The sequence below is a fragment of the Oncorhynchus gorbuscha genome, linkage group LG08 (genome assembly GCF_021184085.1).
Source record: "Oncorhynchus gorbuscha isolate QuinsamMale2020 ecotype Even-year linkage group LG08, OgorEven_v1.0, whole genome shotgun sequence".
NCBI classification, from domain to species: domain Eukaryota; kingdom Metazoa; phylum Chordata; class Actinopteri; order Salmoniformes; family Salmonidae; genus Oncorhynchus; species Oncorhynchus gorbuscha.
This window is the reverse complement of record NC_060180.1, coordinates 47263028-47290886: the sequence shown is the minus strand read 5'-3', so window position 1 is coordinate 47290886 and position 27859 is coordinate 47263028. Positions and strand designations below refer to the sequence as shown.

Genomic DNA, 27859 nt, shown 5'->3' with positions numbered 1-27859 from the left:
ATTTTGAATTGAAAGTTAAAAGATCATGTTGGTTTTCTGAGAGTGTGATATGTACGTCATTGGTCCCAGACTACAGTCTGATTCATGCATTTCATTTAGTTCCCCACTGAATAACTAAATAGGAGATTTTGAAAATATGGCAGTTTTTATGAAGACTTTGAAAATATTTTAACATATACTTTCTGCTCTGTATCTGTAGCTTCAGCTGAATCTTAAAAATAGTAACAGTCCGAAATTATTTTTCTGTACTGTTTGTGTGCACCTAAGGGGTGCAAGTGTGGGAATGGCCTGCTTTTGGCCCCACCTGGTGGCTACATGACTAATTGCAAGGTGTGGCAGCTCTCCACAGAGACGTAATTGACTGCAGCTACACATTTTGAACACTTGGCTGCCATTAGAGCAGTAGCACATAGGGGTGCAATGGCATTCACATGGGGGGAGAGTTGGGAGGAGGACACACTGAAGCTCTGTTTCAAACATTTGGACCAGCCAACACCCCAATGCCTAAGGTTTGAAGCTCTCTCTGCCCTGCGGTAAAATAATATCTTCCCCGGTGATTTGTTAATGTTCAGTTGCTGCCATAAAGTGCCAGTTGTTGATTTTGAGTATTTTCGGAATTTTTTTGTGAACAAGCTTTTGGGGCATGAAGATTCCCCATGCTACCTTTTGAGTTAATAAACCTTTTTTTGTGTGCTGAACTGCCCTGTCATTCTCTTTGCTTTTGCACTACCAGATGTGACACACTCCGCCTTCGGAGTTGTTAGAGCGTGTATAACATCTCCAACAACGTGAAATCTCCTTGATTTTTCTGAGGGAAGATGGTTCAATATTCACCCTAACTGTACATTTTATGTGAATAAAACCACAACATTTCAAGGAAGTCTTTGATGTGAATCTATTGTTGGTTTCTTTGTGTTCCATCTGTAGAATGTAGAGTGGTTGTCCTGCTTCCTCTCTGGGCCAGAGGTTAGGTTAATTTAGAAACAAGCCACAAGATGTCTCCCTTGACAAAAGAGGCGAGAGTCGCAATCTGCTAGAATTACTTTAAACCAAGAGGGTTGACGATACAAGATGCACTTTCACTCTTTTTTTCTCCCTTTTTAATTGCATGTCCTGTATTAGAATTTGATACATCTTGGTACTAGGACAATACTTGAGTGTTTTTATTTGTAGGTTTGCGGATTAATTTCCAATAATATTTTTGAGGTTCAGACAGTGCACCATCAGAGAATGATCCGTCCTAAATCATTTCTTACAACATGACTGTTTTTTGGCAATCTATTGATTTGAGATTTGTAACCCTGCTTGAAGCTTGTCTTCACAATCACAGAAACTGTTTTTTTGATCATACAGGTGGAACTCTTCTTTCATTCTCCACACCTCTCCCTATCTCCCCACCCTCCGTCTCATACATACTCTTTCCCTCCATCTCTCTCCCTCCCCCTTGCTCTATGCCTCACTCTGTATTTCTGAGGTGTCTAATTGGTGCCAGCCAGGGAGGTGATGTGTGAAGCAACACGCGTTCCTTCTCAATGGCCCTTGAAGGAGCTAGCTCTCTCCTCTCCATACAGTCCAAACCATGTTCTGCCCCTCTTCTCCTCTGGCCTTTTAATGAATCCTCTGGGTCTTCAACACAGTGGTAAATACTCCGAAGGAAAATTGTAACTTTGCACAGGGATTGTTGAGGTACTTTTAAAGTGTTAAAACAGTAATGGGGAATCTCACTCCAAATGCTGCTGTAGAAGAAAGTAAAGTGGTGTTTCATTTCTAAGGATTCCGTCTCTTTGCTGATGTTTTTAACCGCAACCAGGACAGTTGATCATGCATTGATGATGGTAAATCTTCAAATTATGCATACTGTGTAAATGTTTAATCAAATGGAACGTTATAGTTACACCCACTATGAAAAATTACAGTGCAAGCGCTGAGGCCATAGAAATGTATTTTCAGCAGCGGTTCCAATTTTATAGAGCAGAAAAGTCATTAACTATTGCCCCTGAGCAGGTAATATTCCTGAATAATGTCAACGCTGCCTTTGAGAAGATCTCATAACATAACTAATGTCTCATCCGTAAAGTGAGTGTACCAACATAAATATAGTAAGTGTTTGGGCCAATCTTTGACAACTCCACTTTCTAGATACTCCTAACGCATGACAATATCAAATTGTCAAGACAATAGTCATTTGGTGTCTGGAGAAAACACAGAAATTGATGTTATGGGGAAAATTGAGTATTAACATTCCTCATATTGTTTATGAAAGCAGTTGTTGGCTGTTCAAATGTTTTTCAGATTCACCATAACTGCAATGTGATAAAGAAAATGTGTTATGCAGAGTGGGAGCACAATGTGAATCTTTCACACTTGCTTTTATGGTACAGTCTGGATATCTAAACTAAGTTTAAATAAAAGAAACGTCCCTTTTTCAGGACCCTGTCTTTCAAAGATAATTCGTAAAAATAACTTCACAGATCTTCATTGTAAAGGGTTTAAACACTGTTTCCCATGCTTGTTCAATGAACCATAAACAATTCATGAACATGCACCTGTGGAATGGTCACTAAGACACTAACAGCTTACAGACGGTAGGGAATTAAGGTCACAGTTATGAAAAGTTAGGACACTAAAGAGACCTTTCTACTGACTCTTAATATCACCAAAAGAAAGATGCCCAGTGTCCCTGCTCATCTACGTGAACGTGCCTTAGGCATGCTGCAAGGAGGCTTGAGGACTGCAAATGTGTACAGGGCAATAAATTGCAATGACCGTACTGTGAGATGCCGAAGACAGCGCTACAGGGAGACAGAACGGACAGCTGATTGTCCTCACAGTAGCAGACCATGTGTAACAACACCTGCACAGGATCGGTACATCTGATCATCACACCTGCGGGACAGGTACAGGATGGCAACCACAACTGCCCGAGTTACACCAGGAACACATCATCTGTCCATCCGTGCTCAAACTGTCCGCAATAGGCAGAAAGAGGCTGGACAGAGGGCTCGTAGGCTTGTTGTAAGGCAGGTCCTCACCAGACATCACTGGCAACAACTATGCCTATGGGCACAAACCCACCTGTCGCTGGACGAGGCAGGATACTTTTCAGACAAGGCAAAAATTGCTCTTCATTGACGAGACGTGGTTTTGTCTCACCGGGGGTGATGGTCGGAGTCGGGTTTATCGTTGAAGGAATGATAGTTACACCAAGGCCTGTACTCTGGAGCGGGATCGATTTGGAAGTGGAGGGTCCGTCATGGTCTGGGGCAGTGGGTCACAGCATCATCGGACTGAGCTTGTTGTCATGGCAGGCAGTCTCAACGCTTTGCGTTACAGGGAAGACATCCTCCTCCCTCATGTGGTACCCTTCCTGCAGGCTCATCCTGACATGACCCTCCAGCGTGACAATGCCACCAGAAAATACTACTCGTTCTGTGCATGATTTCCTGCAAGACAGGAATGTCAGTGTTCTGCCATGGCCAACGAAGAGCCCGGATCACAATCCCCTTGAGCACATCTGGGACCCGTTGGATTGGAGGGTGAGGGCTAGGGCCATTTCCCCCAGAAATGTCCGGGAACTTGCAGGTGGAAGAGTGGGGTAACATCTCACAGCAAGAACTGGCAAATCTGGTGCAGTCCATGAGGAGGAGATGCACTGCAGTACTTTTATTTTATTTATTTTTATTTTTATTTCACCTTTATTTAACCAAGTAGGCTAGTTGAGAACAGGTTCTCATTTGCAACTGCGACCTGGCCAAGATAAAGCATAGCAGTGTGAACAGACAACACAGAGTTACACATGGAGTAAACAATTAACAAGTCAATAACACAGAGAAAAAAAGGGGAGACTATATACAATGTGTGCAAAAGGCATGAGGAGGTAGGCGAATAATTACAATATTGCAGATTAACACTGGAGTGATAAATGATCATGTACAGGTAGAGATATTGGTGTGCAAAAGAGCAGAAAAGTAAATAAATAAAAACTGTGGGGATGAGGTAGGTGAAAATGGGTGTGCTATTTACCAATAGATTATGTACAGCTGCAGTGATCGGTTAGCTGCTCAGCTAGCTGATGTTTGAAGTTGGTGAGGGAGATAAAAGTCTCCAACTTCAGCGATTTTTGCAATTCGTTCCAGTCACAGGCAGCAGAGTACTGGAACGAAAGGCGGCCGAATGAGGTGTTGGTTTTAGGGATGATCAATGAGATACACCTGCAGGAGCGCGTGCTACGGATGGGTGTTGCCATCGTGACCAGTGAGCTGAGATAAGGCGGAGCTTTGCCTAGCATGGCCTTGTAGATGACCTGAAGCCAGTGGGTCTGGCGACGAATATGTAGCGAGGGCCAGCCGACTAGAGCATACAAGTCGCAGTGGTGGGTAGTATAAGGTGCTTTAGTGACAAAACGGATGGCACTGTGATAAACTGCATCCAGTTTGCTGAGTAGAGTGTTGGAAGCAATTTTGTAGATGACGTCGCCGAAGTCGAGGATCGGTAGGATAGTCAGTTTTACTAGGGTAAGCTTGGCAGCGTGAATGAAGGAGGCTTTGTTGCGGAATAGAAAGCCGATTCTTGATTTGATTTTTGCAGTCTAGCCAGACACCTAGGTACTTATAGGTGTCCACATATTCAAGGTCGGAGCCATCCAGTGTGGTGATGCTAGTCGGGCATGCGGGTGCAGGCAGCAATCGGTTGAAAAGCATGCATTTGGTTTTACTAGCGTTTAAGAGCAGTTGGAGGCCACGGAAGGAGTGTTGTATGGCATTGAAGCTCGATTGGAGGTTAGATAGCACAGTGTCCAATGACGGGCCGAAAGTGTATACAATGGTGTCGTCTGCGTAGAGGTGGATCAGGGAATCACCCGCAGCAAGAGCAACATCATTGATATATACAGAGAAAAGAGTCGGCCCGAGAATTGAACCCTGTGGCACCCCCATAGAGACTTCCAGAGGACCGGACAACATGCCCTCCGATTTGACACACTGAACTCTGTCTGCAAAGTAATTGGTGAACCAGGCAAGGCAGTCATCCGAAAAACCGAGGCTACTGAGTCTGCCGATAAGAATATGGTGATTGACAGAGTCGAAAGCCTTGGCAAGGTCGATGAAGACGGCTGCACAGTACTGTCTTTTATCGATGGTGGTTATGATGTCGTTTACAGGTACTATATATTTAGTACTATATCTCTTGACACAATGATGAAAATAATCATGGCCTCTAAACCTTCAAGCTGTATACTGGACCCTATTCCAACTAAACTACTGAAAGAGCTGCTTCCTGTGCTTGGCCCTCCTATGTTGAACATAATAAACGGCTCTCTATCCACTGGATGTGTACCAAACTCACTAAAAGTGGCAGTAATAAAGCCTCTCTTGAAAAAGCCAAACCTTGACCCAGAAAATATAAAAAACTATCGGCCTATATCGAATCTTCCATTCCTCTCAAAGATTTTAGAGAAGGCTGTTGCGCAGCAACTCACTGCCTTCCTGAAGACAAACAATGTATACGAAATGCTTCAGTCTGGTTTTAGACCCCATCATAGCACTGAGACGGCACTTGTGAAGGTGGTAAATGACATTTTGATGGCATCGGACCGAGGCTCTGCATCTGTCCTCGTGCTCCTAGACCTTAGTGCTGCTTTTGATACCATCGATCACCACATTCTTTTGGAGAGATTGGAAACCCAAATTGGTCTACACGGACATGTTCTGGCCTGGTTTAGGTCTTATCTGTCGGAAAGATATCAGTTTGTCTCTGTGAATGGTTTGTCCTCTGACAAATCAACTGTACATTTCGGTGTTCCTCAAGGTTCTGTTTTAGGACCACTATTGTTTTCACTATATATTTTACCTCTTGGGGATGTTATTCGAAAACATAATGTAAACTTTCACTGCTATGCGGATGACACACAGCTGTACATTTCAATGAAACATGGTGAAGCACCAAAATTGCCCTCGCTAGAAGCATGTGTTTCAGACATAAGGAAGTGGATGGCTGCAAACTTTCTACTATTAAACTCGGACAAAACAGAGATGCTTGTTCTAGGTCCCAAGAAACAAAGAGATCTTCTGTTGAATCTGACAATTAATCTTAATGGTTGTACAGTCGTCTCAAATAAAACTGTGAAGGACCTCGGCGTTACTCTGGACCCTGATCTCTCTTTTGAAGAACATATCAAGACCATTTCGAGGACAGCTTTTTTCCATCTACGTAACATTGCAAAAATCAGAAACTTTCTGTCCAAAAATGATGCAGAAAAATTAATCCATGCTTTTGTCACTTCTAGGTTAGACTACTGCAATGCTCTATTTTCCGGCTACCCGGATAAAGCACTAAATAAACTTCAGTTAGTGCTAAATACGGCTGCTAGAATCCTGACTAGAACCAAAAAATTTGATCATATTACTCCAGTGCTAGCCTCTCTACACTGGCTTCCTGTCAAAGCAAGGGCTGATTTCAAGGTTTTACTGCTAACCTACAAAGCATTACATGGGCTTGCTCCTACCTACCTCTCTGATTTGGTCCTGCCGTATATACCTATACGTACGCTACGGTCACAAGACGCAGGCCTCCTAATTGTCCCTAGAATTTCTAAGCAAACAGCTGGAGGCAGGGCTTTCTCCTATAGAGCTCCATTTTTATGGAACGGTCTGCCTACCCATGTCAGAGACGCAAACTCGGTCTCAACCTTTAAGTCTTTACTGAAGACTCATCTCTTCAGTGGGTCATATGATTGAGTGTAGTCTGGCCCAGGAGTGGGAAGGTGAACGGAAAGGCTCTGGAGCAACGAACCGCCCTTGCTGTCTCTGCCTGGCCGGTTCCCCTTTTTCCACTGGGATTCTCTGCCTCTAACCCTGTTACGGGGGCTGAGTCACTGGCTTGCTGGGGCTCTCTCGTGCCGTCCCTGGGGGGGATGCGTCACCTGGGGGGTTGATTCACTGTTGTGGTCGGCCTGTCTGGGTTCCCCCCCTTGGGTTGTACCGTGTCGGAGATCTTTGTGGGCTATACTCGGCCTTGTCTCAGGATGGTAAGTTGGTGGTTGAAGATTTCCCTCTAGTGGTGTGGGGGCTGTGCTTTGGCAAAGTGGGTGGGGTTATATCCTTCCTGTTTGGCCCTGTCCGGGGGTGTCCTCGGATGGGGCCACAGTGTCTCCTGACCCCTCCTGTCTCAGCCTCCAGTATTTATGCTGCAGTAGTTTATGTGTCGGGGGGCTAGGGTCAGTTTGTTTATCTGGAGTACTTCTCCTGTCCTATTCGGTGTCCTGTGTAAATCTAAGTGTGCGTTCTCTAATTCTCTCCTCTCTTTCTTTCTCTCTCTCGGAGGACCTGAGCCCTAGAACCATGCCCCAGGACTACCTGACATGATGACTCCTTGCTGTCCCCAGTCCACCTGGCCATGCTGCTGCTCCAGTTTCAACTGGCCTGGGCCCTAGGACCATGTCCCAGGACTACCTGACATGAGGACTCCTTGCTGTCCCCAGTCCACCTGGCCATGCTCCTGCTCCAGTTTCAACTGTTCTGCCTTACTATTATTCAACCATGCTGGTCATTTATGAACATTTGAACATCTTGGCCACGTTCTGTTATAATCTCCACCCGGCACAGCCGAAGAGGACTGGCCACCCCACATATGCTCTCTCTAATTCTCTCTTTCTTTCTCTCTCTCGGAGGACCTGAGCCCTAGGACCGTGCCCCAGGACTACCTGACATGATGGCTCCTTGCTGTCCCCAGTCCACCTGACTGTGCTGCTGCTCCAGTTTCAACTGTTCTGCCTTATTATTATTTGACCATGCTGGTCATTTATGAACATTTGAACATCTTGGTCATGTTCTGTTATAATCTCTACCCGGCACAGCCAGAAGAGGACTGGCCACCCCACATAGCCCGGTTCCTCTCTAGGTTTCTTCCTAGGTTTTGGCCTTTCTAGGGAGTTTTTCCTAGCCACCGTGCTTTTACACCTGCATTGTTTGCTGTTTGGGGTTTTAGGCTGGGTTTCTGTACAGCACTTTGAGATATCAGCTGATGTACGAAGGGCTATATAAATAAATTTGATTTGATTTGATTTGGTTTAGTACCTTGAGTGTGGCTTGCAGCTGGTGGCCACACCAGATACTGACTGTTAATTTTGATTTTGACCTCCCCTTTGTTCAGGGACACATTATTCCATTTCTGTTAGTCACATGTCTGTGTAACTTGTTCAGTTTATGTCTCAGTTGTTGAATCGTGTTATGTTCATACAAATATTTACATATGTTAAGTTTGCTGAAAATAAAAACAGTTGACAGTGAAAGGACATTTATATGCTCAGTGAGGCTGTGTCATAATATAATCTCACTGAGATATCATTTTAACATCCTTTTGGAACTGTCCAGAAACAAACTACTGGGAGTTATCCTTGGAGTTTGTAGCTTGAAAGAAAAATTACACTCCAATTGAATGTCTGTTAAGATCCGCATTTTTGAGATGCCACTTCGCTTATTAATGACTGAAACGAACTACAAAAATCTCTGAAACTGGAAACACTTATCTCCCTCACTAGCTTTAAGCACCAGCTGTCAGAGCAGCTCGCAGATTACTGCACCTGTACATAGCCCACCTATAATTTAGCCCAAACAACTATCTCTTTCCCTACTGTATTTATTTTATTTATTTATTTTGCTCCTTTGCACCCCATTATTTTTATTTCTACTTTGCACATTCTTCCACTGCAAATCTACCATTTCAGTGTTTTACTTGCTATATTGTATTTACTTTGCCACCATGGCCTTTTTTTGCCTTTACCTCCCTTATCTCAACTCATTTGCTCACATCTTATTTAGACTTGTTTATACTGTACTATTGACTGTTTGTTTTACCCCATGTGTAACTCTGTGTCGTTGTATGTGTCAAACTGCTTTGCTTTATCTTGGCCAGGTTGCAATTGTAAATGAGAACTTGTTCTCAACTTGCCTACCTGGTTAAATAAAGGTGAAATTTAAAAAAATTAAAATTAAAAAAATTAAAATTAAAAATTGGCTTGAGCTGGGCTGAGCTGTGTGAAATGAACAACCGTCTGTCTCAGCCCAAGCCTCGTCAGTGGAGAAAAGTAATTGAAAGATCTGGTGATAGACAGCAATGATAAGATAAGTGTGAATGTTGGAATGTCAGGTGAGTGTGGAATAGTTTAACTTGATTGAATCCTTCTCTTTGTAAAGTGTCCTGGGACCATGTGTGAAAATGCACTTTAAAATTGATACAACTTGGATAGTGAAGCACAAGCTTGGATATATTAATTTTAGCTCAAAGAGGAGCAAAGTGTCTCAGCAGCACATCTCCATCAATCCCTGTTCTGTACCATTTTCCAGGTGGTTACTTAAGCAATAAGGTCAGAGGAAGTGTGGTATATGGCCAATATAGCACGGCTTAGGACTGTTCTTATGCGCGACGCAACGCGGAGTGCCTGGATACAGCCCTTAGCCGTGGTATAATGGCCTTAATAACACAACCCCCCGGGGTGCCTCATTGCTATTATAAACTGGTTACCAAAGTAATTCGAGCAGTAAATATACATGTTTTGTCATACCCGTGGCTGTCAGGCAATCAGCATTCAGGGCTTCAACAACCCAGTTGATTAAATGCCTTATATCAGGTGTTTAAGGTAACAGCCTGTAAAGAGAGACAGAAAGAAAGAGAGCAAGGAGAACGTGGATGGAAAGAAGTGGTGGTGAAGTAAGAGGACCCTAGAGAAGGTCCGTATTGGGGGGTGGTAGCAATTATGATTATCATGCATGGCCACAACGTGACCTCTGGTAGGCGGTTCCTAATGGAAGCTGTAAATTGTCCTTTGGTCTCAAGATGCTGACTAGGGAGCTTTTAGAAAACCAAGTAAAGCTCTATGGACCTCTGGACCTGCATGGCCACAATAGGCTTTTGGAACAAATGGGCTTTAGCAATTAACTTCCCTGGTTAAATATTCCGGAGACATCACAGGTTCCCAAAGAAATAGAGTGGGCTGTAAATCAATGCGGATGGTTGATCGATAAGCAGGCAGAAACGGTCAGCATTAACTCCTATAGAGGCGGTATTGCAAAGGTAATTCATTTGTTTACTTAAAGACTAAAGCACATTATTAATGTGAAATTAACTACAGTAGTAACGCTAAATGTATATCACGTTTGTGTTATTTTATTCCTCTGAATGATTAATAATTCATAGACAGCCAATGTAACTACTGTAAGTGGTTAACAAAAGGATTGCATGTACAGAACCTACCATAGCTAGTGAACTGATTTTGAACCATTGTGCCCCACAGACAGACACCTGGTTCCAAGGGGAATTAGTAGGAAAAAAGGCACAGAAGTAGGCTGAATCTGAGGAATATATGCTGTACCCTAAAATTGATTTGAAAATGATTTAAAATAAGTTTGCAACATTGCAGTAACAAAGGTGTGACATGCTGGCACAGGAGGTTGGTGGCACCTTAATTAGGGAGGACGGGCTCATGGTAATTTACATTTACATTTAAGTCATTTAGCAGACGCTCTTATCCAGAGCGACTTACAAATTGGTGCATTCACCTTATGACATCCAGTGGAACAGCCACTTTACAATAGTGCATCTAAATCTTTTAAGGGGGGGGGGGGTGTGAGAAGGATCACTTTATCCTATCCTAGGTATTCCTTAAAGAGGTGGGGTTTCAGGTGTCTCCGGAAGGTGGTGATTGACTCCGCTGTCCTGGCGTCGTGAGGGAGTTTGTTCCACCATTGGGGGGGCCAGAGCAGCGAACAGTTTTGACTGGGCTGAGCGGGAACTGTACTTCCTCAGTGGTAGGGAGGCGAGCAGGCCAGAGGTGGATGAACGCAGTGCCCTTGTTTGGGTGTAGGGCCTGATCAGAGCCTGGAGGTACTGAGGTGCCGTTCCCCTCACAGCTCCGTAGGCAAGCACCATGGTCTTGTAGCGGATGCGAGCTTCAACTGGAAGCCAGTGGAGAGAGCGGAGGAGCGGGGTGACGTGAGAGAACTTGGGAAGGTTGAACACCAGACGGGCTGCGGCGTTCTGGAGCGGAATGGTATCAAATGCATCTATCACATGGTTTCAATGCCATGTGATTGATGTGTTTGATGTGTTTGATGCCATTCCATTTCCTCCGTTCCAGCCATTATTATGATCCGTTCTCCCCTCAGCAGCCTCCACTGCTTGCTAGATACAGGTGACTGCCTGGGTAGTCTTTGAACATCTGTTTCAGTGTTTTTGAGCCTCAATAAGTATCTGCTACAATTACTGTAGGACTTTTCCCAATTAGCAGAATATTATGTCTATTATACTCCAGTGGGGAAAAAACCAGTACCACACTTGCACGAGTGCTGTGCTGACATGGATCTCAATACTCGTGGGTCCAATTTCCTCTGCCTTGCTGGTTCTTGAGGCTCTTGAGAGGCTGTCCGATCAAATCAACAGAACGGTGCTTCATATCTGTTAATTGCGTCAAAGCTCCCTGTGCTTCATTGCACCTTTTTTTGTTTGTTGTGAAACTAACATGTAGAACTGTCTAAGACCCGAAGAACCACAAACAAGTGGTCAAAGTGACATTTGATATTGCCGGATTACTGGAATACATTTGATTTTCAAATAGAATTCTGAGGTTGTCATTTGAGGTCTTGCCCATAGGCTAGTATCTGGATTGCTGTTCCCTGGTTTATCAATAATACCGTTTTTAATCGATCACGTGGAGAGAGAAAAACGGCTACTTTTGCGGCACTAGCAGAGTGTAGATATAAGTGGATGGAATCAGCCCTTCTTTGTTGCATTAGGACTTTTTGCCGTGTTTCATTCTGGAGCACTCTTAATATTTATGCGTGAGTGGTGGAAATACCTCCCCCCCCTCCATTTTGGCCATTATTGGAGTGCCTATTCCATCACTGGAGGGAAGCAATTTCACTCACTGGCTCCCCCTCATTCCCATTCGACTGTAGAGAGAAGAGAGTGAGGAGGGGAAATAGCTTTATATTCCTGCTTTAAGTCCAAAGACCAAAAGTATCTCCTCCAGCTGAGCAGGAGGGAGGAGTTGAGAGCTTTCTAGGCAGCTTCTGCACAAAAGGCACAAATCACTGGAAACTGGGAGCAGCATTGCGGATATGAAGAAGAAGGTGATGAGGAGAAAGAGTGAAACAACATCTGAGCAACAGGGTATGTCTTTACAGATTTCCTAAGAGACTGATTGCTTCAGGAATTGAACTAGACCCCTGCACCTGCAACATGTTATTATCACACCCGTGCATCTGTTGATGAGAGACTAGTGTTGGATAATAAAGAGAGGAATTCTGTCGATCGAGAAATTAATGCGTCATTCTTTATTAAATCGTGATGTAAATCAATCGTGATGTAAATCCCTAAAAAGTCAAATACAGTACGTGCCTTTTTGTTTGTTTGGTTTGCAAAGACTATTCAAGCCTGAGGACTGGACAGCTGTGTGTATCTGGAGCATCGGAAAGGAGATTATTTTTATGTTTTGCCTGGGATTTTGACACCAATTCAACCAGAAAACCCATCATGATTTCTGCATGTAAAATGAATAGCCCGAAGCTTGACTAAAAAGACTGCCTTTTGTCTTGAACCGTATGTGTAGCCTTGGAACAGAGATCATTATGGTAACTGCCCCCACATCAGAATCAATCAGCCCTGGGTCTCTACCTAACGATGCCCAGGAGACCACTATCCAGAACAAAACAGGAAAGAGGAGGAAGAGCATGCTAAAACAATCATGGATGGAGATCACCGTAGCTTTCATGAGGAGGACAAAAGTCCACGGGCTGATGTTCGTCTTCTCCCCAGACAAGACCCTGACCCAACGGATCCTTTGGCTCCTGGCCTTCTTTGTGTGTGTGAGTCTCCTGTTCACCTGGTCCTGGAACCGCATCCTCTACCTGATGTCCTACCCGGCCGTCACCAGGATTAAGATGGAGTGGACTCACAACATGTCCTTCCCGGCAGTGACCTTCTGCAACCACAACCTGTTCCGGGTGTCCAGTCTAACCAAGGTTGACCTGTACCACTGTGGTTACTGGATGGACCTGATGCACCAGAACCACTCGGTTTTGGAGAAGAGCCTGGCACTTCTGAGGGACAACCACAAGTACAACCTTCTCAGCCTGCTGGACTTCAACGGCTACACCCCGCCTCCTCGTTACCATGTCAACACCACCGAGATGATTGGCAGGCTGGGCCACCAACTGGAGGACATGTTGCTGGAATGCAGGTTCCGGGGGGAAAACTGTACTCACCAGAATTTCACCACTGTATGTAAAGTAATATAGCCTAGAGATATCATGAAAGACGTCTGTGAGGGGTTGCTGATGTGCGTTTTGTGTACAAGGTATTAATAATTCATTCAATGGTGTGTTTGAATGATATTCACTCTAGCGGATATTCTCTGGGCAGGATTGAAGACACTGACGTTTTAAGGCTTAGCCACCGGTATGGTCAGATGGATTTGTCTTGACCTTGTCCTTTTCTTTTTGTTTTGCTTATACAACATAATAGTTGTTCAGTGAGTTGTAAGAATACAAAAGAATACAGATCCGCCTAGTTTATAGGATGGCATTGATCGGGTAGAAATACGGTTCTTTTTTTCCCTAACATAGATCACAGTTGCGCATAGTTCGCATGTTGGCTGATTTTCGAAGCACAGTGGTACAGTATAACAAAGTCAACCCTCAAAGCTATCACATGACCTCTCGAAACATGAACTTCAGTAAGTGCTATTCACAATCACTCCGCCTTTGTGTCGCTCTCTCTTAGCAGGGGAGAATAATAAAGGCATCAATAATTCAAACATTATAAATGAGTACTAATGACAGTTCCAGCACTTCAAATGAAACATCTGGACATTCTATTGACACTGTCCGTCCATTACATGAGCTTATTCCCCAGAGAGATGGTTGGCTTCATCAGTCAAAATAAGCCCCAGACTGCACTAGTCTATAGCAGTCGGTTGCTCTCAATCATTTTTTACCTCAAAGCTATTAGCAGTCTTCAAACAGATTGCTGTTCAATTTGACATGGAAATAAAATGTCATTGTTAGTCACATTCAAAAGCTCGCTAGACATAACCAATTTATCAACAGTATAAGATTGGACAAAATATGAATAGACAACTTGGGGCCTGTGTTTAAGAGAGTTTACCTCAATTATGAAATTACAAATTGGTTTCCTTACCCTGTAAGCAGTCCATGAACAAGGTATGACAGCAATCCATGCTTGGATTGCCTTCATACCTTGTCCATAGACTGCTTACAGAGTAAAGAAACCAATACTTAATTTTGTAATTTGGGTGAACTATCCCTTTAAGTAGCTGACAGACACAGAGATTTGTATCGTGTGTGTCATTTCAAGTTTTATCCGATTATATCAAATTCCATCTAACGGAAGACTTTTGTCTTCAGGTGCCGTCTTTTGACAGAGATTTCCCACAAAGATTAGGTACTTCAATGTGAGGCATGCAAGGCTCGTTATAGGGATTTTATTACATTCGAGCTGCTGTTTTTATAAGGTTAAACCTAAAAGCGTTAGAATTCCAGCTGACATTTTGGTTCTGGCAGGGGCCAGTTGCTCAGAGGGCCTCATTATGGACAGGAGGGGAGAGGAATCTGAAGCCCTGTCATGTCTGTCTGAGCCCATGTGGGTCTGAGATAGGACATGGAAGACTGACTCTGATCTCTGGAGAGAGGCTTTGTTATGCTATCAGAGTCATCCCTCTCTCTAAAAAACTTTCACCACAATGGATATTGAAAGGAAAATCTTTTGCCCACGCCATAGGATTCCTCCCTATGGGTTTCCTGTTTCCCTTCAAATGTATAGCTGTGGGACCAGAGCATTGAGCCAGGAACAGCAATGGTGATTATTCCAGCAACAAGGCTTGTCTAGACCATGCTCATGTCTGCCAGTGGCTATTAAATACTGACATATTACGCCCCAGCTCAAACCAAATGGGATTTGGCAGTGTAAAATGAGTGGTGACCTTATCCATCGTAAGGCCTTATTAGTTAGATGAGACACAATTCTCCCGACAAATGGGTGTACCTTGTACACGGTAGTTGAAATAGCAAAACAAGAGAGGCAAGCAAGTCTCATCCCATGATCTTGGATGTACAATATGTCCATGTGTACAGATGTAGATTCTTCATTTGATCACTCTTTTGTTGCTGAGAAGTTTCCTGCACCAGCTTTGTGATTTACATAAATTAACTGAAAACCCATACTTATTAACAGTATTGCACTTTTCATGTAGCTTACTTTTGGCCAGCAAATAGCCTAACCTCCGATCAAGCAACATTATGGACTAAACATTCAAATCCTGTTGTTGCAGGATCATTTTGCTGTGACATATATGTCCAATTAAGACCCGGCATCTGTGTGTACACTGTATATGCCTATACCTTTGTGCTAAATCACTTTTCATTTCCTGTGGTTACTAAGATACACGTGGAGGATAACTGTATGACATACAGTACATGCTTAGGGTAGATACAAACCCTCAGAGCACTCCATGGCCAATCAATTCCATCTCTGTGAAATGAAATCACTTACACAGCCAAATGGACCTAGAATTCAAAGGCCTTATTGCCTTTCCCTATTTTAACTTTGAGTTTTTAGTTATAGCTCACCAGCCATGAGTGTCAGTTATGAAAAGCCAGATGCAGCATTCTAAGAAGCTCCTAAGGCTAACTTCTGCTCTGTTGGCAGACATGAGAGGAAAGTTGCCCATCTCGGGGGGGAATTTGTCAAATTGAAGAAAAAAAATACACGAAACGTCAAAGTAACTTGTGAGGGGTGCCAAAAGAACATGGTGCTGTTACACTGGGAAATCAGCACTGTACATCTCTGAATCAGTAAAACTAGTTGGGTACAGCTACGGGCTAAATATAGTGTGCGCCAACAGTTAATATTAGGTTACCATTGAGCTGCAATGGCATACATTCACGCTTTCCTAGGGCCCATAATATATGTCACTTCCTAATGTAAATTGCATTTGAACAACTTAATTTAGTGCTGGGTGGGATGGGAGAGGGTGGGTGGGCTTTGCCTATATTGCTTAACGAAAACGTTCTGTTTTAATGGAAAATAAGTCAAAAAATAAGTCCTAAATAAGTATCTAAATTACTCAGGGGGAATATAAAATGGGGCTGGGTAAAGATTTCCAGTTGCTATGTTACCGGTGTTCATTTATTTATTAATTCATCAATCTATATAGCATCTTGTTTGGTTCAGTGTTTTCTCTGATAATGACCTCCGAAGCTTACCTGCCCAGCAACCCTATCCCCAACTGCAACCTGCAGTAAATGAGTCTTGACAGAGAGCAAGACGGAGAGCAACCATTACACAAAGTGACTGTGCTGTTTACTCGCTATGTCAAAACAATGTTGTTACTTTGAATTAATGTCATTTACCTTCTTCTTCTTGCAGATTTACACGCGGTATGGGAAATGCTACACCTTCAACTCTGGCTTGGACGGCAACCCGTTGTTGACGACGTTAAAAGGCGGGACAGGAAACGGGCTGGAGATCATGCTAGACATTCAACAGGACGAATATTTACCTGTTTGGGGAGAGACAGGTGAGTACGCAGTCGTATGACATACCGTAACTTAGTTAGAATCCCACAATAACTAATCTGTCCATTTTAATGCAGTAATGACTGGATTTTGGGCCATGGTAGAATGAACTTTGAAAATCAACCAGCCAACTGACATGCATTCAAGGTGCCTTCCTAGCACAGCATGTCACCTGGACAGTATTACAACAACAGATGATGCTGTTCAAACACTTATCCAACACAACATTTAATGTCTCCATCTTGGGAAAAAGGGTTCCTTCTTAACAGTGCATTTCAACATTGGCTTGACCACAACAACCGATATCCAGTAAAAAACATCCCATTCCCAAACACACCACTTAATGCCTTCACTCCGGTTAAGGAGAGGAGCAGAGGTTTCTGTTGTTACATTCTCTGGCCTGCTGTATGTATCCACAGACGAGACCTCGTACGAAGCAGGCATCAAGGTTCAGATCCACAGCCAGGACGAGCCTCCTTTCATTGACCAGCTGGGATTTGGTGTGGCCCCTGGTTTTCAAACTTTTGTGTCATGTCAGCAGCAACTGGTACCTAATGCTCAGCCTCTCGCACAAACACCTTTCCCTCCCTCCCTCCCTCCCTCCCTCCCTCCCCCTCCCTCCCTCCCTCCCTCCCTCCCTTCCTTCCTTCCTTCCTTCCTCCTCTCGCTCTGCTTTTTGTCCGTGTTTTTATCCAAACCTCCAACCCTTCTTCCCCGTCTATACCTACTGTGTCTCAGAGCCTGGAGCAAAATCAGTTGTGTTTACCATTCATGCATGCAATAACATGCAGCCAGGGCATTAGCTAATCCTGGACAGCAACAAAAACAGTCTAATGACTCTGAACTGAAGTAGTAACAATGTGGTATTCATTACCCACTATGTATCCAACAATGGATACAGAGGGAAAGACGGATTGGATGTACCAAGCAGACACTGTCTATACATTTATTTACACTGCTATCGGTGGGCCAGAGCTAAAGTACCCCACACATCTCCGACAGCTCAAAAGTACATTTTCCATATAATGTTGCTGGCAATGACTGATCCCACTTAGGATGGGAGAAAAGTAGTATAATATCGCTGGATGCTGCATAAATTGGATTCAGTGATGCGTAATAACACTGTGTAGAGAGAAACAATAACATTCGGAAGACTTTGGTTTGCTTTTCACAAAATGCATAGAACCATAGCAAGCCGTTGTTAACTTTTTTTGTAAGAAGGAAAACCATTTCAGTGTGAACTTGACATTTTCCGGTGTAACAAAAAAGCAATGTAGCACAATCACTGTGGCTTTGCAAGAGAGGGCAAAAAAAATGACTAAGCTTGAATTACTGGCCGTGATTAAAGTGTAGTCAGAATTGGCTCCTAAGAGTAGCACACATTCAGTAGAAATGACACGTCTTCAGAAGCTCTCTCGCTTAAATCAACTCCACTCAGTAGAAATACAAATCACGGATAATTGAGCATATCTGGTACAGCGTATCAAACAGATGTTCTAAGGATTTAATTTACCTTGTGTGGATACATTTCAGATGATATTGAAATTAGAGCTGAAAAAATACTTTAGGCTATAGGCTACAGTGCCTGTAAGCACGGTCCTATAAATTAGCCTTCTATCTGATGGGCCCTGTGACCAGTCAAAATGGAGCAATATTCCCTAACAGGCATCAGCCAGTTGTCAGATACGAATATTAAAATAAGGCAATATTAGGACCTCAAGTATCAATTTCATACCGAACTGAACTGAAACGTCCCCGAGAACTCCGGTTTCCTCGTGGTCGCAATGGCCATCCTTTTTTTCAAATCCTTAGGACATCTATTTCACTGTCCTGCCATTGTCACTAACTGTAACCACAGGGCAGGATAACAGCACCCGCAGATTCCAGATTATGCCAGTGAATGTCAAACATCAATTTCCTTGATCAAACATTAAAATAATGGAGCCTTGTAGACTTTAAAAAAAGAAGATAATCCTGAATCTCAAATAGCTAATTGGCTAATGCTATGGGTCATTAACAGACCCACTTAGCAGAGTCTTTTCCCTGTAATCAGTGGAGAGAGAGAGAAGTAAAAATGTTTGGGGTATGCTCCCAAAAATTCCCTGGATAATAGAACAGGGAGGTATGCCCATAATACCCACATTGATTTTCACATTAAAACCCCAACCAAATCAAAACATGTCATGAAAATGAGTAATCATTTTAATGCGAGAAAAGAAAATACTGTAGCATCACACTGTTGAGGAAAACACGTTCCAAGGAACAGGCAGAGCTCATTATTCTGTTTATAAGAGTTTATTCAAGCAATTGCAGGGAAGCTCACACTCCGGATTAAACTGGAGAAGAACTGAACTATTGCTGATGAATTATACTTCATCTACACAAAGAGCTGTTTACCCTTCCTATGGGAGGCAAGCTTACATGAGAGATAAGGGGTACTTGGCTCCAATTTCTTAAAGCGTCGTGCAAACAAGAACAGGTTGTAACCAGTTTTCACAGCCTATGTGTCTAAGATTGGGGAGTGATAAAGATCTTTAGAGCCTAAATAGATATAACAAGAATTCAGCCTTTGCTGGGCCTTTAGACAAGGAGACAGTAACAAATCACTATTTTGTGCAGTGTATGAAGAGGGTACTGGACATTTGTGGAAAATTACCAGTGATATAGGACATATAGTATTATTCAACTAAAGCATTTACATAGCATTAGACTGCAACAGACCATTTTGCCCCAACAACACACTATCAAACCTATTGCAATAACATGCCACTCAGCCTGCAGCTTACGAAGTCCTGTGATTATAACTTGAAACAGTGACAGGAAGGTGAAATACAGCTGTGATCTATTGACAGATATTTCCTTTGGCAACCACTTTATTGTGAAGGACCTCAAAAAAGTGTCATCGGAGTCTCAATGTCATGTTATATACACTTATTGAAGATACTCAAGTCACAACTTAGTTTCTCTTCAGAAGTTAGTGAAAACTCAGGGTTCAGGGTTTGTATAACTTTTCCTGCTGACTGAGTTACAAAATGTAACTATCCGGATTATAAATAATGACCAGAAAAATATTTGAATACATGAAAATTACACCTTGACCTACAAGTTATTCAACAAGTTATTTTATCCCAAAGAAGATTTTCTATCAAGGGGCTCTTCAAAACCCCTCTCCTCCATATTCAAAAGAATAACATGAGATTATTGCTTAAGTGCATCTCTAAAACAGACAATTGGACACCACAATCCAAACAACTTTGAATTCAACTGACTTTCATTGTAAAATAGCTGTTGTATATACAGCAAATTAATCTCCTCTAATGACTAGAGCAATTCATTGACATTAATTGTACTGAATTGATTATTGTACCATATAAATCTGGACGGATTCAACGATCATACTAGTATCACCATCTCAAATCAAATCCAAATTGATTGATACATTTTTTAACCCCATATCCTTCGACTCTTTGTAGCTTTTCATACCCTTTTCAGAGGAATTGATGAATACATGACTTATCATACATCCCTTCACCAGAACCACCCATATCTACCTCACTACAACCACATGATACAAACATGTAACCCTCTCACAATCTCAGTGGAAGACAAGTCTGACCTAAAAACCAGTAGTTAAAGGACACATTCATTATATACCAACAAAACGTCGAATCACTTGATGTTGAAATTTGGAGCAATATGTTTACAAACACGTCCACCAATCAAGCTTTGAGCGGTTATGATCAAATATTGCAAGATGGCTGAATGACAAGAAATCAACGTTTCTGAACTAATTTGGGCTGGTGTCCTCAAATCTGGGCACAGCTGTTTTGGGGCTCAGTAAGATGAACACTAATAGGCTGGATGGCTGGCTGACTGCTTATATTCGGGGTCCAAACCAAGGGCTTTGACAGATGTTGTCCTATTCGTTAATGCATCACTGTTACTGCTCTCTGTTAGTTGGTGACGTGTTTACTGGTCCCTCCCCCAGATGAGACGTCCTATGAGGCCGGAGTAAAGGTTCAGATTCACACACAGTCAGAGCCTCCTTTCCCCCACCAGCTGGGCTTTGGGGTCGCCCCCGGCTTCCAAACGTTTGTTTCCTCTCAAGAGCAGCGGGTAGCGTACCGTATGTCTGTCTGGGTATGCTGCATGTATACCACAAGCTAAGAGCCACCCAATTACATTCCCCCTTCAAGTCTTCATGACGGAATGGACCAATCATCTCCCTCCATGTGGCTGTAGTGACTACATTTCAATGTCTGTCCCTTCCTGGTTAATCTCTGTCTTCTGTCTCATTATAAATACCATCACTATGGATTAGGAACACATAATACTATCCTTTCCACTTCAGCTAACACATCCAGCAGTCATTATCCATTCTTTATCTTCATACAAGCTGTTGTATATGGTGCGACCAGTATTATTGTGCAGTTGTTTTGTTTGTTTTGTTGTTTAGGGCTTTGCATTTGAATGTTTCAGACTGGTAGGATACTCTTCATCTGCTTAATGTCTCCCAATGGCCAATCGTTGTGTTTAATGTGGCCCTTTTAGAGCACAGTTCTATCTGTCTAGAGGATCTGATATTTCCTCTGGGTTTTTATTTCCTAAGGGGACAATGGTTATGAGAGCCTGTAGGCTTATTGAAGACTTCAAGTTTTACATTTTAAATCACTTCCAGACTTATGCCGGACGTACACAACTTTCAAAATCCAAACATAAGGATCGACGCTGGTACAGATGAGATGAGAAGCAGGTGCAGGGAGTGAACATTTAATAGCAGCGGACAAGTAATAGGACAGGACAGCGTCGTGACATGAACACATAACGACATTAATGCAGATGCAGGGAACAAACAGTGGAGCAGACAGAAATGGGGAAGGCAATCAACAAAGTGAAGGAGTCCAGTGAGCGCTAATGCGCGTAATTATGGTGACAGGTGTGCGTAATGAAGGGCAGCCTGGCGCCCTCGAGTGCCAGAGAGGGAGAGCGGGAGCAGGCATGACAGAGCCTCTCACATTAAACAACCATCCTTCCTGTCGTTTTTTGTCTTGCACACATAGTGGTCGAGTCTCATAAATGTTTTCAGTCAGACATTCATGCTTGCCATACAGTTGAAATATCTAGCAAATACATTTTGAACTGAATAACATTACTTGGGAACTTCAGAGCTGTAATGATGAGACACTTTGGCTTTGGTTAAAGGCAAGTGTAAACGCATACTAGTAGTAGTCATCACTCCTGCTTGAGAGTCTACACATTCTAGGTGATGCAATATAACGTCATCATCTCACTGGCTTCTTCTCTGGCGAGCTATCATTGGCTATTGCTGATCACCGTTCTCAAAACTTGTCATTGCCACATCGTTTAGTGTGCGAACCACTAAGTTGGCAAGACAACAAAAATACAGGGAAGACAGTCGTTTAATGTGAGGCTCAACAATGTTCTAATTTTGAAAGTTGTGTAGTACACCTGGCATTACTTGTTGTTGGGTTGGTATCCTGGTCAATTATGCCTGATTGTTTGTACCGCTGAGCAGCTTTTTTTTTGCAATACTGTTTGTTGAATGCACAAATTGACTGATGACAATAAGTAGCTAGTATTTCTGGAAGTCTTAATAATGAAGTTTTGTTAAGTAGATTCGTAGTACTGTTAGACCTTCAAACCTTTGAGTGAAGTTTGCTGTACTGTTTGTATCATATCACACTGCAAATAGTTTATCAGGGAAAGTACCCAATCCAACATCATTTGAATAACATTGTGGTTTTTGTTACCATACAGTACATCATAATCAGCTGCATTCATTCCTAAAATATAGGAAGTCAAGGTTTGCATAAAGTCTGTCAAGACAACAATTCCATTGTATTCATCTTAAAACCTCACAAACATATCTACATACTGTATACAGTAGAACATTCCCTGGGAAGTATTTAAAACAATAATTCCCCATTAATTGTGGTGTCCAGTCTGAAGTTACATATTTACAGATTATATTTGCCCTGTCTCCATACCCTCCATGGTACTCTGCTTTCCTTTCAGCACGAGACCTGACTTGCATCAGTGATTTACTGCATGGTGTCTGCCTGCTGCTGTCTGTGAGCTGTGTTTACCAGCTACACCGTCGTCTGAGTGGAATATTCTTGTAGATGTGAACAGCATCCAGAAAACATGTATTTCATTACGTTCCCTTATTAAACGTTTGATACTTTTCTGTTTTGTTTCTTTTGTCTGCTTGTTTGCACTTTTTATGTTGGGTTTCCCGCTGGGCTGGGATTGACTAGCTGTTATTGACAGTGGTTCCTAGACTGTGCCGACATACTGAGGGGAAACCTGTACTCTGTTTTTCCCCCAGCTTCAGTACCTCCCTCCCCCTTGGGGAGACTGCAAGTCCACTCCCATCGACTCCGAGTTCTTCTCCACATACAGCATTACAGCCTGCCGTATTGACTGTGAGACACGCTACCTGGTGGAGAACTGTAACTGCAGGATGGTCCACATGCCGGGTACTCACCCACATTGGCTTGACCATCACATAGTTCACCAATGGAATAGGATGAATAATGTTGTTGTTGTTGTTGTTGTTGTTCTGCATGGGAATATGTAATTATGTTAATGGGAAGAAGTTCACATTTATATTTTACACCCCCCCCCCATTTATATTTTACCGCCCTCTCTCTCTTGTTGAATAGGGACCTCAATGGTATGCACACCCGAGCAGTACAAAGACTGTGCAGACCCAGCTTTAGGTAAGGCAGACAATGGTCATGATATCTATATTAGAAATATGAACTTGTTATTAGTAGATACACCACACAACATTTTTATGAAAGCCCTGAAGCACAAGGCAAAAAAAATATGAATAATTACTCTTGGAATTATCTCGTTTGAACGACTTAGTATCTCATGTGAACGACTTAGTATTTCGTTCAAACGATTTTTCAAAAAACTATTTAGTTGTTATTTGTTCTAATTTAGACCTCATTTGGTTTGTGTAATGGTTGCTGCAGCCATTTATTCACTGATTCCATCCATTGATATTATTATTCATTGACAGTTCTTTGACAGCCTAAAGCCTGTCTGCTTTTGAGTGCCAGAGCATGTAAGTGAGCTAGTGTGGAGCGAGGAGCAGAGCATAATTAGAGAACATTTTAAGAAATGTTGTCGGCCTTCTCTCCCACTCCAATTTCGCTCTGGTACTGCTCAGCCACAAACTCGGGTCATGCTCCGCCTGGCATTTTTCATTTCCTTTATCCCTATTCTTTTAATTAGGCCTTTTCGGTTGTAATTATTTAGCCTGCCTCACCCACAGTAGCCTTTATCTAGTATACATTCAGCTTTCGAACATTAGGATACGTAGTTTATATTTTGAAGGACTTCAAATGTATTAATGGATGTTTTAGGTAGGCAATACATAGGCTACTGTAAAATGTGTTTTTTGCTTTTTTGGGGGGTGGAGGGGGGTAGAAACACCAAAATATACATCAATTTGATGAAGCTAAAATATCAAAAATTAATCATGAAGGACCAGTATCAGCTTCTTTTCATAAATTAAAGGGAATAAATAATTTCAAACTTCATCGGTCAAGACTCAAGCACCAACAAGCTGTGCATTGAGCATGGGAAATGTGCTCTACAAATTAATTATTATATAATATAAAAATAATAATAATAATAACAATTATTATTATTATTATCAACGGCAGGAAAAACACATCTAAAAGCTTAATAACATAACGGAATATTAGTGGGAATATAACTATAATATAAACAAGAGAAAGGAGAATGGAATATACAGTGCCTTCAGAAAGGTTTCACACCCTATGACTTTTCCCACATTTTGTTGAACCTGAGTTGAAAATTGATTTAATTGAGATTTTGTGTCACTGGACTACGTACAATACCCCATAATATCAAAGTGTAATTATAATCATTATAATAATTATTATATTTTCAGACACTTTTACAAATTAAGAAAAAATGTAAGCTGAAATGTCTTCAGTCAATAAGTATTCAACCCCATTGTTATGGCAAGCCTAAATCAGTTTTAGAGTATAAATGTGCATAACATGTCACGTAACAAGTTGCATGGACTCACTCTATGTGCAATAATAGTGTTTAACATGATTTTTGAATGACTATGTAATTTATGTACCCAACACATGTCCCTCAGTCAAGCAGTGAATTTTAAAAACAGATTAAACCACAAAGACCAAGAAGGTTTTCCAATGCCTCACAAACAATGGTTAGAATCACCTTTGGTAGTCTATTGATAGATGGGTTCAAATAAAAAGCAGACATTGAATATACCCTTAAGCATGGTAAAGTTATTAATTACACTTTGGATAGTTTATCAACTTACCAAGTCACTACAACGATACAGCCATCCTTCCTAACTCAGTTGCCAGAGAGGAAGGAAACCGCTCAGATATATGAGGCCAATGGGTACTTATAGTTACAGAGTTTAATGGCTGTGATAGGAGTAAACTGAGCATGGATCAACAACATTGTAGTTACTCGACAATACTAACTTAAATGACTTGTACAAAAAAATTCTCCAAAACAATAAGGCACTCAAGTAAAACTGCAAAAATGTGGCAAGAAATTCACTTTATGTGCTGAATACAAAGAGTTATGTTTAGGGCAAATCCAACACAACACATCACTGAGTACCACTCTTCCCATTTTCAAGCATAGTGGTTGCATCATGTTATGGGTATGCTTGTCATCGGCAAGGACTAGGACGTTTTTTTATGATAAAAATAAACAGAATAGAGCTAAGCACAGGCAAAATCCTGGAGGAAAACGTGGTTCACTTTTCTTTCCAACAGACACTGGGAGACAAACTCACCTTTCAGCAGGACAATACCTAAAACACAAGGCTTACCAAGATGCTTAACCAAGTTGTTTACCAAGATGCTTACCAAGATGACATTGAATGTTGCTGAGTGGCCTAGTTACAGTTTGACTTATAAGAGCTTGAAAATCTATGGCAAGACTTGAAAATGATTGTCTAGCATTGATCAACAACCAACTTGACAGAGCTTGAATATATTTTTTAAGAATCATGTGCAAATATTGTACAATCCAGGTGTGCAAAGTTCTTAGAAACATACCCAGGAAGACTCACAGCTGTAATCACTACCAAAGGTGATTCTAACATGTATTGATTCCGGGGTGTAAATACTTATGTAAATCAAATCAAAAGTTAATTGTTAAAAAACAAAACGTTTTCACTTTGTCATTATGGGGTATTGTGTTTAGATTGGTGAGAACAAAAATCTATTTAACATTTAACATATTTTGAATTCAGACACAACAACATGTAACACAAACAACATGTAAATAAGTCAAGGGGTATAAATACTTTATGAAGGCACTGTTTTCGAAAAGCCTGAATGTAAGTAGACCCCTTTCCTGCAGTCAAATTACCTAGTGGCCTCATGGGCAGGATGGTATTAATACTTTTCATTTCATAATTAATAAGCATTCTTTCTTTTTTTTACACCCAAAATATAGTGTTTTTATGTTAAAAGGTTTTGTTATATTTCAGTCTTCTGTGATGTAATGTTGGGATGCAAACTTCAAATGTAAGACATTTCAAATCTATATCTGACATTGTACAGTACAGGTGTCTCCGAGCTGACAAGGTAAAAACCTATCGTTCTGCCCCTGAGCAAGGCAATTAACCCATTGTTCCCTGGGTGCCGAAGACGTGGATTAACGTGGATTAAGACGTGGATTAAGACGTTGATTAAGGCAGTCTCTGATTCAGAGGGGTTGGGTTTAAAGCGGAAGACACATTTCAGTTGAAGGCATTCAGTTGTACAATGGATGGAGTCAGTGAATGAATGGCTGCAGCAACCATTACATAGTCTGACAGGCTACATAACAAATGAGGCCTAATTAGATAAAATAACAATGACGTCATTCAATCTAGACGCTCAAACGATATAGTATCTCGCTTGAATGACTCAGTATCTCATTTGAAAGACGTTTGAACAACTTTTTTTACTAAGTTGTTTCAATAAAATACTAATTTGAACGAGTATACGTCGTATAAGTCGTTCCATCAAGATAATTCTAAAGTCTTAAGTATTTTTTTAAAATGCTGCCTTTGGTATCAGGGCTTCTGTAACATTTTAGTTCAAATATTAGTAAGTAAGCTTATATACAATTTTGAAATAAGGAACTGCTGAAAAGCAAAGGTTGTTTTTGCAGCATCTTTTAAATTGCACTACTTTTCAAATCAAATCAAATTGTATTGGTCACATACACATGGTTAGCAGATGTTAATGCGAGTGTAGCAAAATGCTTGTACATCTCATCAAACAATTTCCAAACAACTGCCAAATACACACAAATCTAAAGGGGTGAAAGAGAAAATGTACATGTAAATATATGGATGAGAGATGACCGAGTGGCATAAGCAAGGTGCAATAGATCTTATAAAATACAGTATATACATATGATATGAGTAATGTAAGATATGTAAACATTATTAAAGTGCCATTATTTAAAGTGGCATTGTTTAAAGTGACTAGTGATCCATTTATTCAAGTGGCCAGTGATTGGGTCTCAATGTAGGCAGCAGCCTCTCTGAGTTAGTGATTGCTGTTAAGCAGTCTGATGGCCTTGAGATAGAAGCTGTTTTTCAGTCTCTCGGTCCCAGCTTTGGTGCACCTGTACTGACTTGATGATGCCTCCTGGATGGTAGCGGTGTGAACAGGCAGTGGCTTGGGTGGTTGATGTCCTTGATGATCTTTTTGGCCTTCCTGTGACATTGGGTGTTGTAGGTGTCATGGAGGGCATGTAGTTTGCCCCCGGTGATGCGTTGTGCAGACCACACAACCCTCTGGAGAGCAATGCGGTTGAGGGCGGTAGAGTTGCCGTACCAGGCTGTGAGTTGGAGGCATGCATGGCCACGCTGTCGTGGGTGAACAGGGAGTACAGGAGGGGGCTGAGCACGCACCCTTGTGGGCCCCATTGATGAGGATCAGCGGAGTGGAGATGTTGTTTCCTACTTTCACCATCTGGGGGCGATCCGTCAGAAAGTCCAGGACCCAATAGCACAGAGCGGGGTTGAGACCCAAGGCCTCTAGCTTGATGATGAGCTTGGAGGGTACTATGGTGTTGAATGCTGAGCTGTAGTCAATTAGCAGCATTCTTACCTCTTGTCCAGATGGGATCGGGCAGTGTGCAGTGTGATGGCGATTCATCGTCTGTGGACCTATTGGGGCGGTAAGCAAACTGAAGTGGGCCTAGGGTGGCCGGTAAGG

The 27859-nt window shown here is 42.0% G+C and overlaps 1 protein-coding gene across 3 annotated transcripts in view; it reads left to right on the top strand.

Moving 5' to 3' along the window:
* Positions 1 to 27859, top strand: part of LOC124041747 (acid-sensing ion channel 1C-like) — a 198366-nt gene that overhangs the window by 164830 nt on the left and 5677 nt on the right. For 2 of the 3 annotated variants that reach the window (XM_046359700.1, XM_046359699.1), the window contains exons 1-5: positions 12609 to 13271; positions 16438 to 16588; positions 17006 to 17133; positions 22936 to 23086; positions 23273 to 23329. In XM_046359700.1, coding sequence (XP_046215656.1) covers positions 12621 to 13271; positions 16438 to 16588; positions 17006 to 17133; positions 22936 to 23086; positions 23273 to 23329 — 1138 coding nt within the window. In that variant the 5' untranslated portion in view covers positions 12609 to 12620. Of the gene's footprint in view, positions 1 to 12608; positions 13272 to 16437; positions 16589 to 17005; positions 17134 to 22935; positions 23087 to 23272; positions 23330 to 27859 lie in introns of those variants that run through there. The other variant, XM_046359701.1, reaches the window with a different exon arrangement.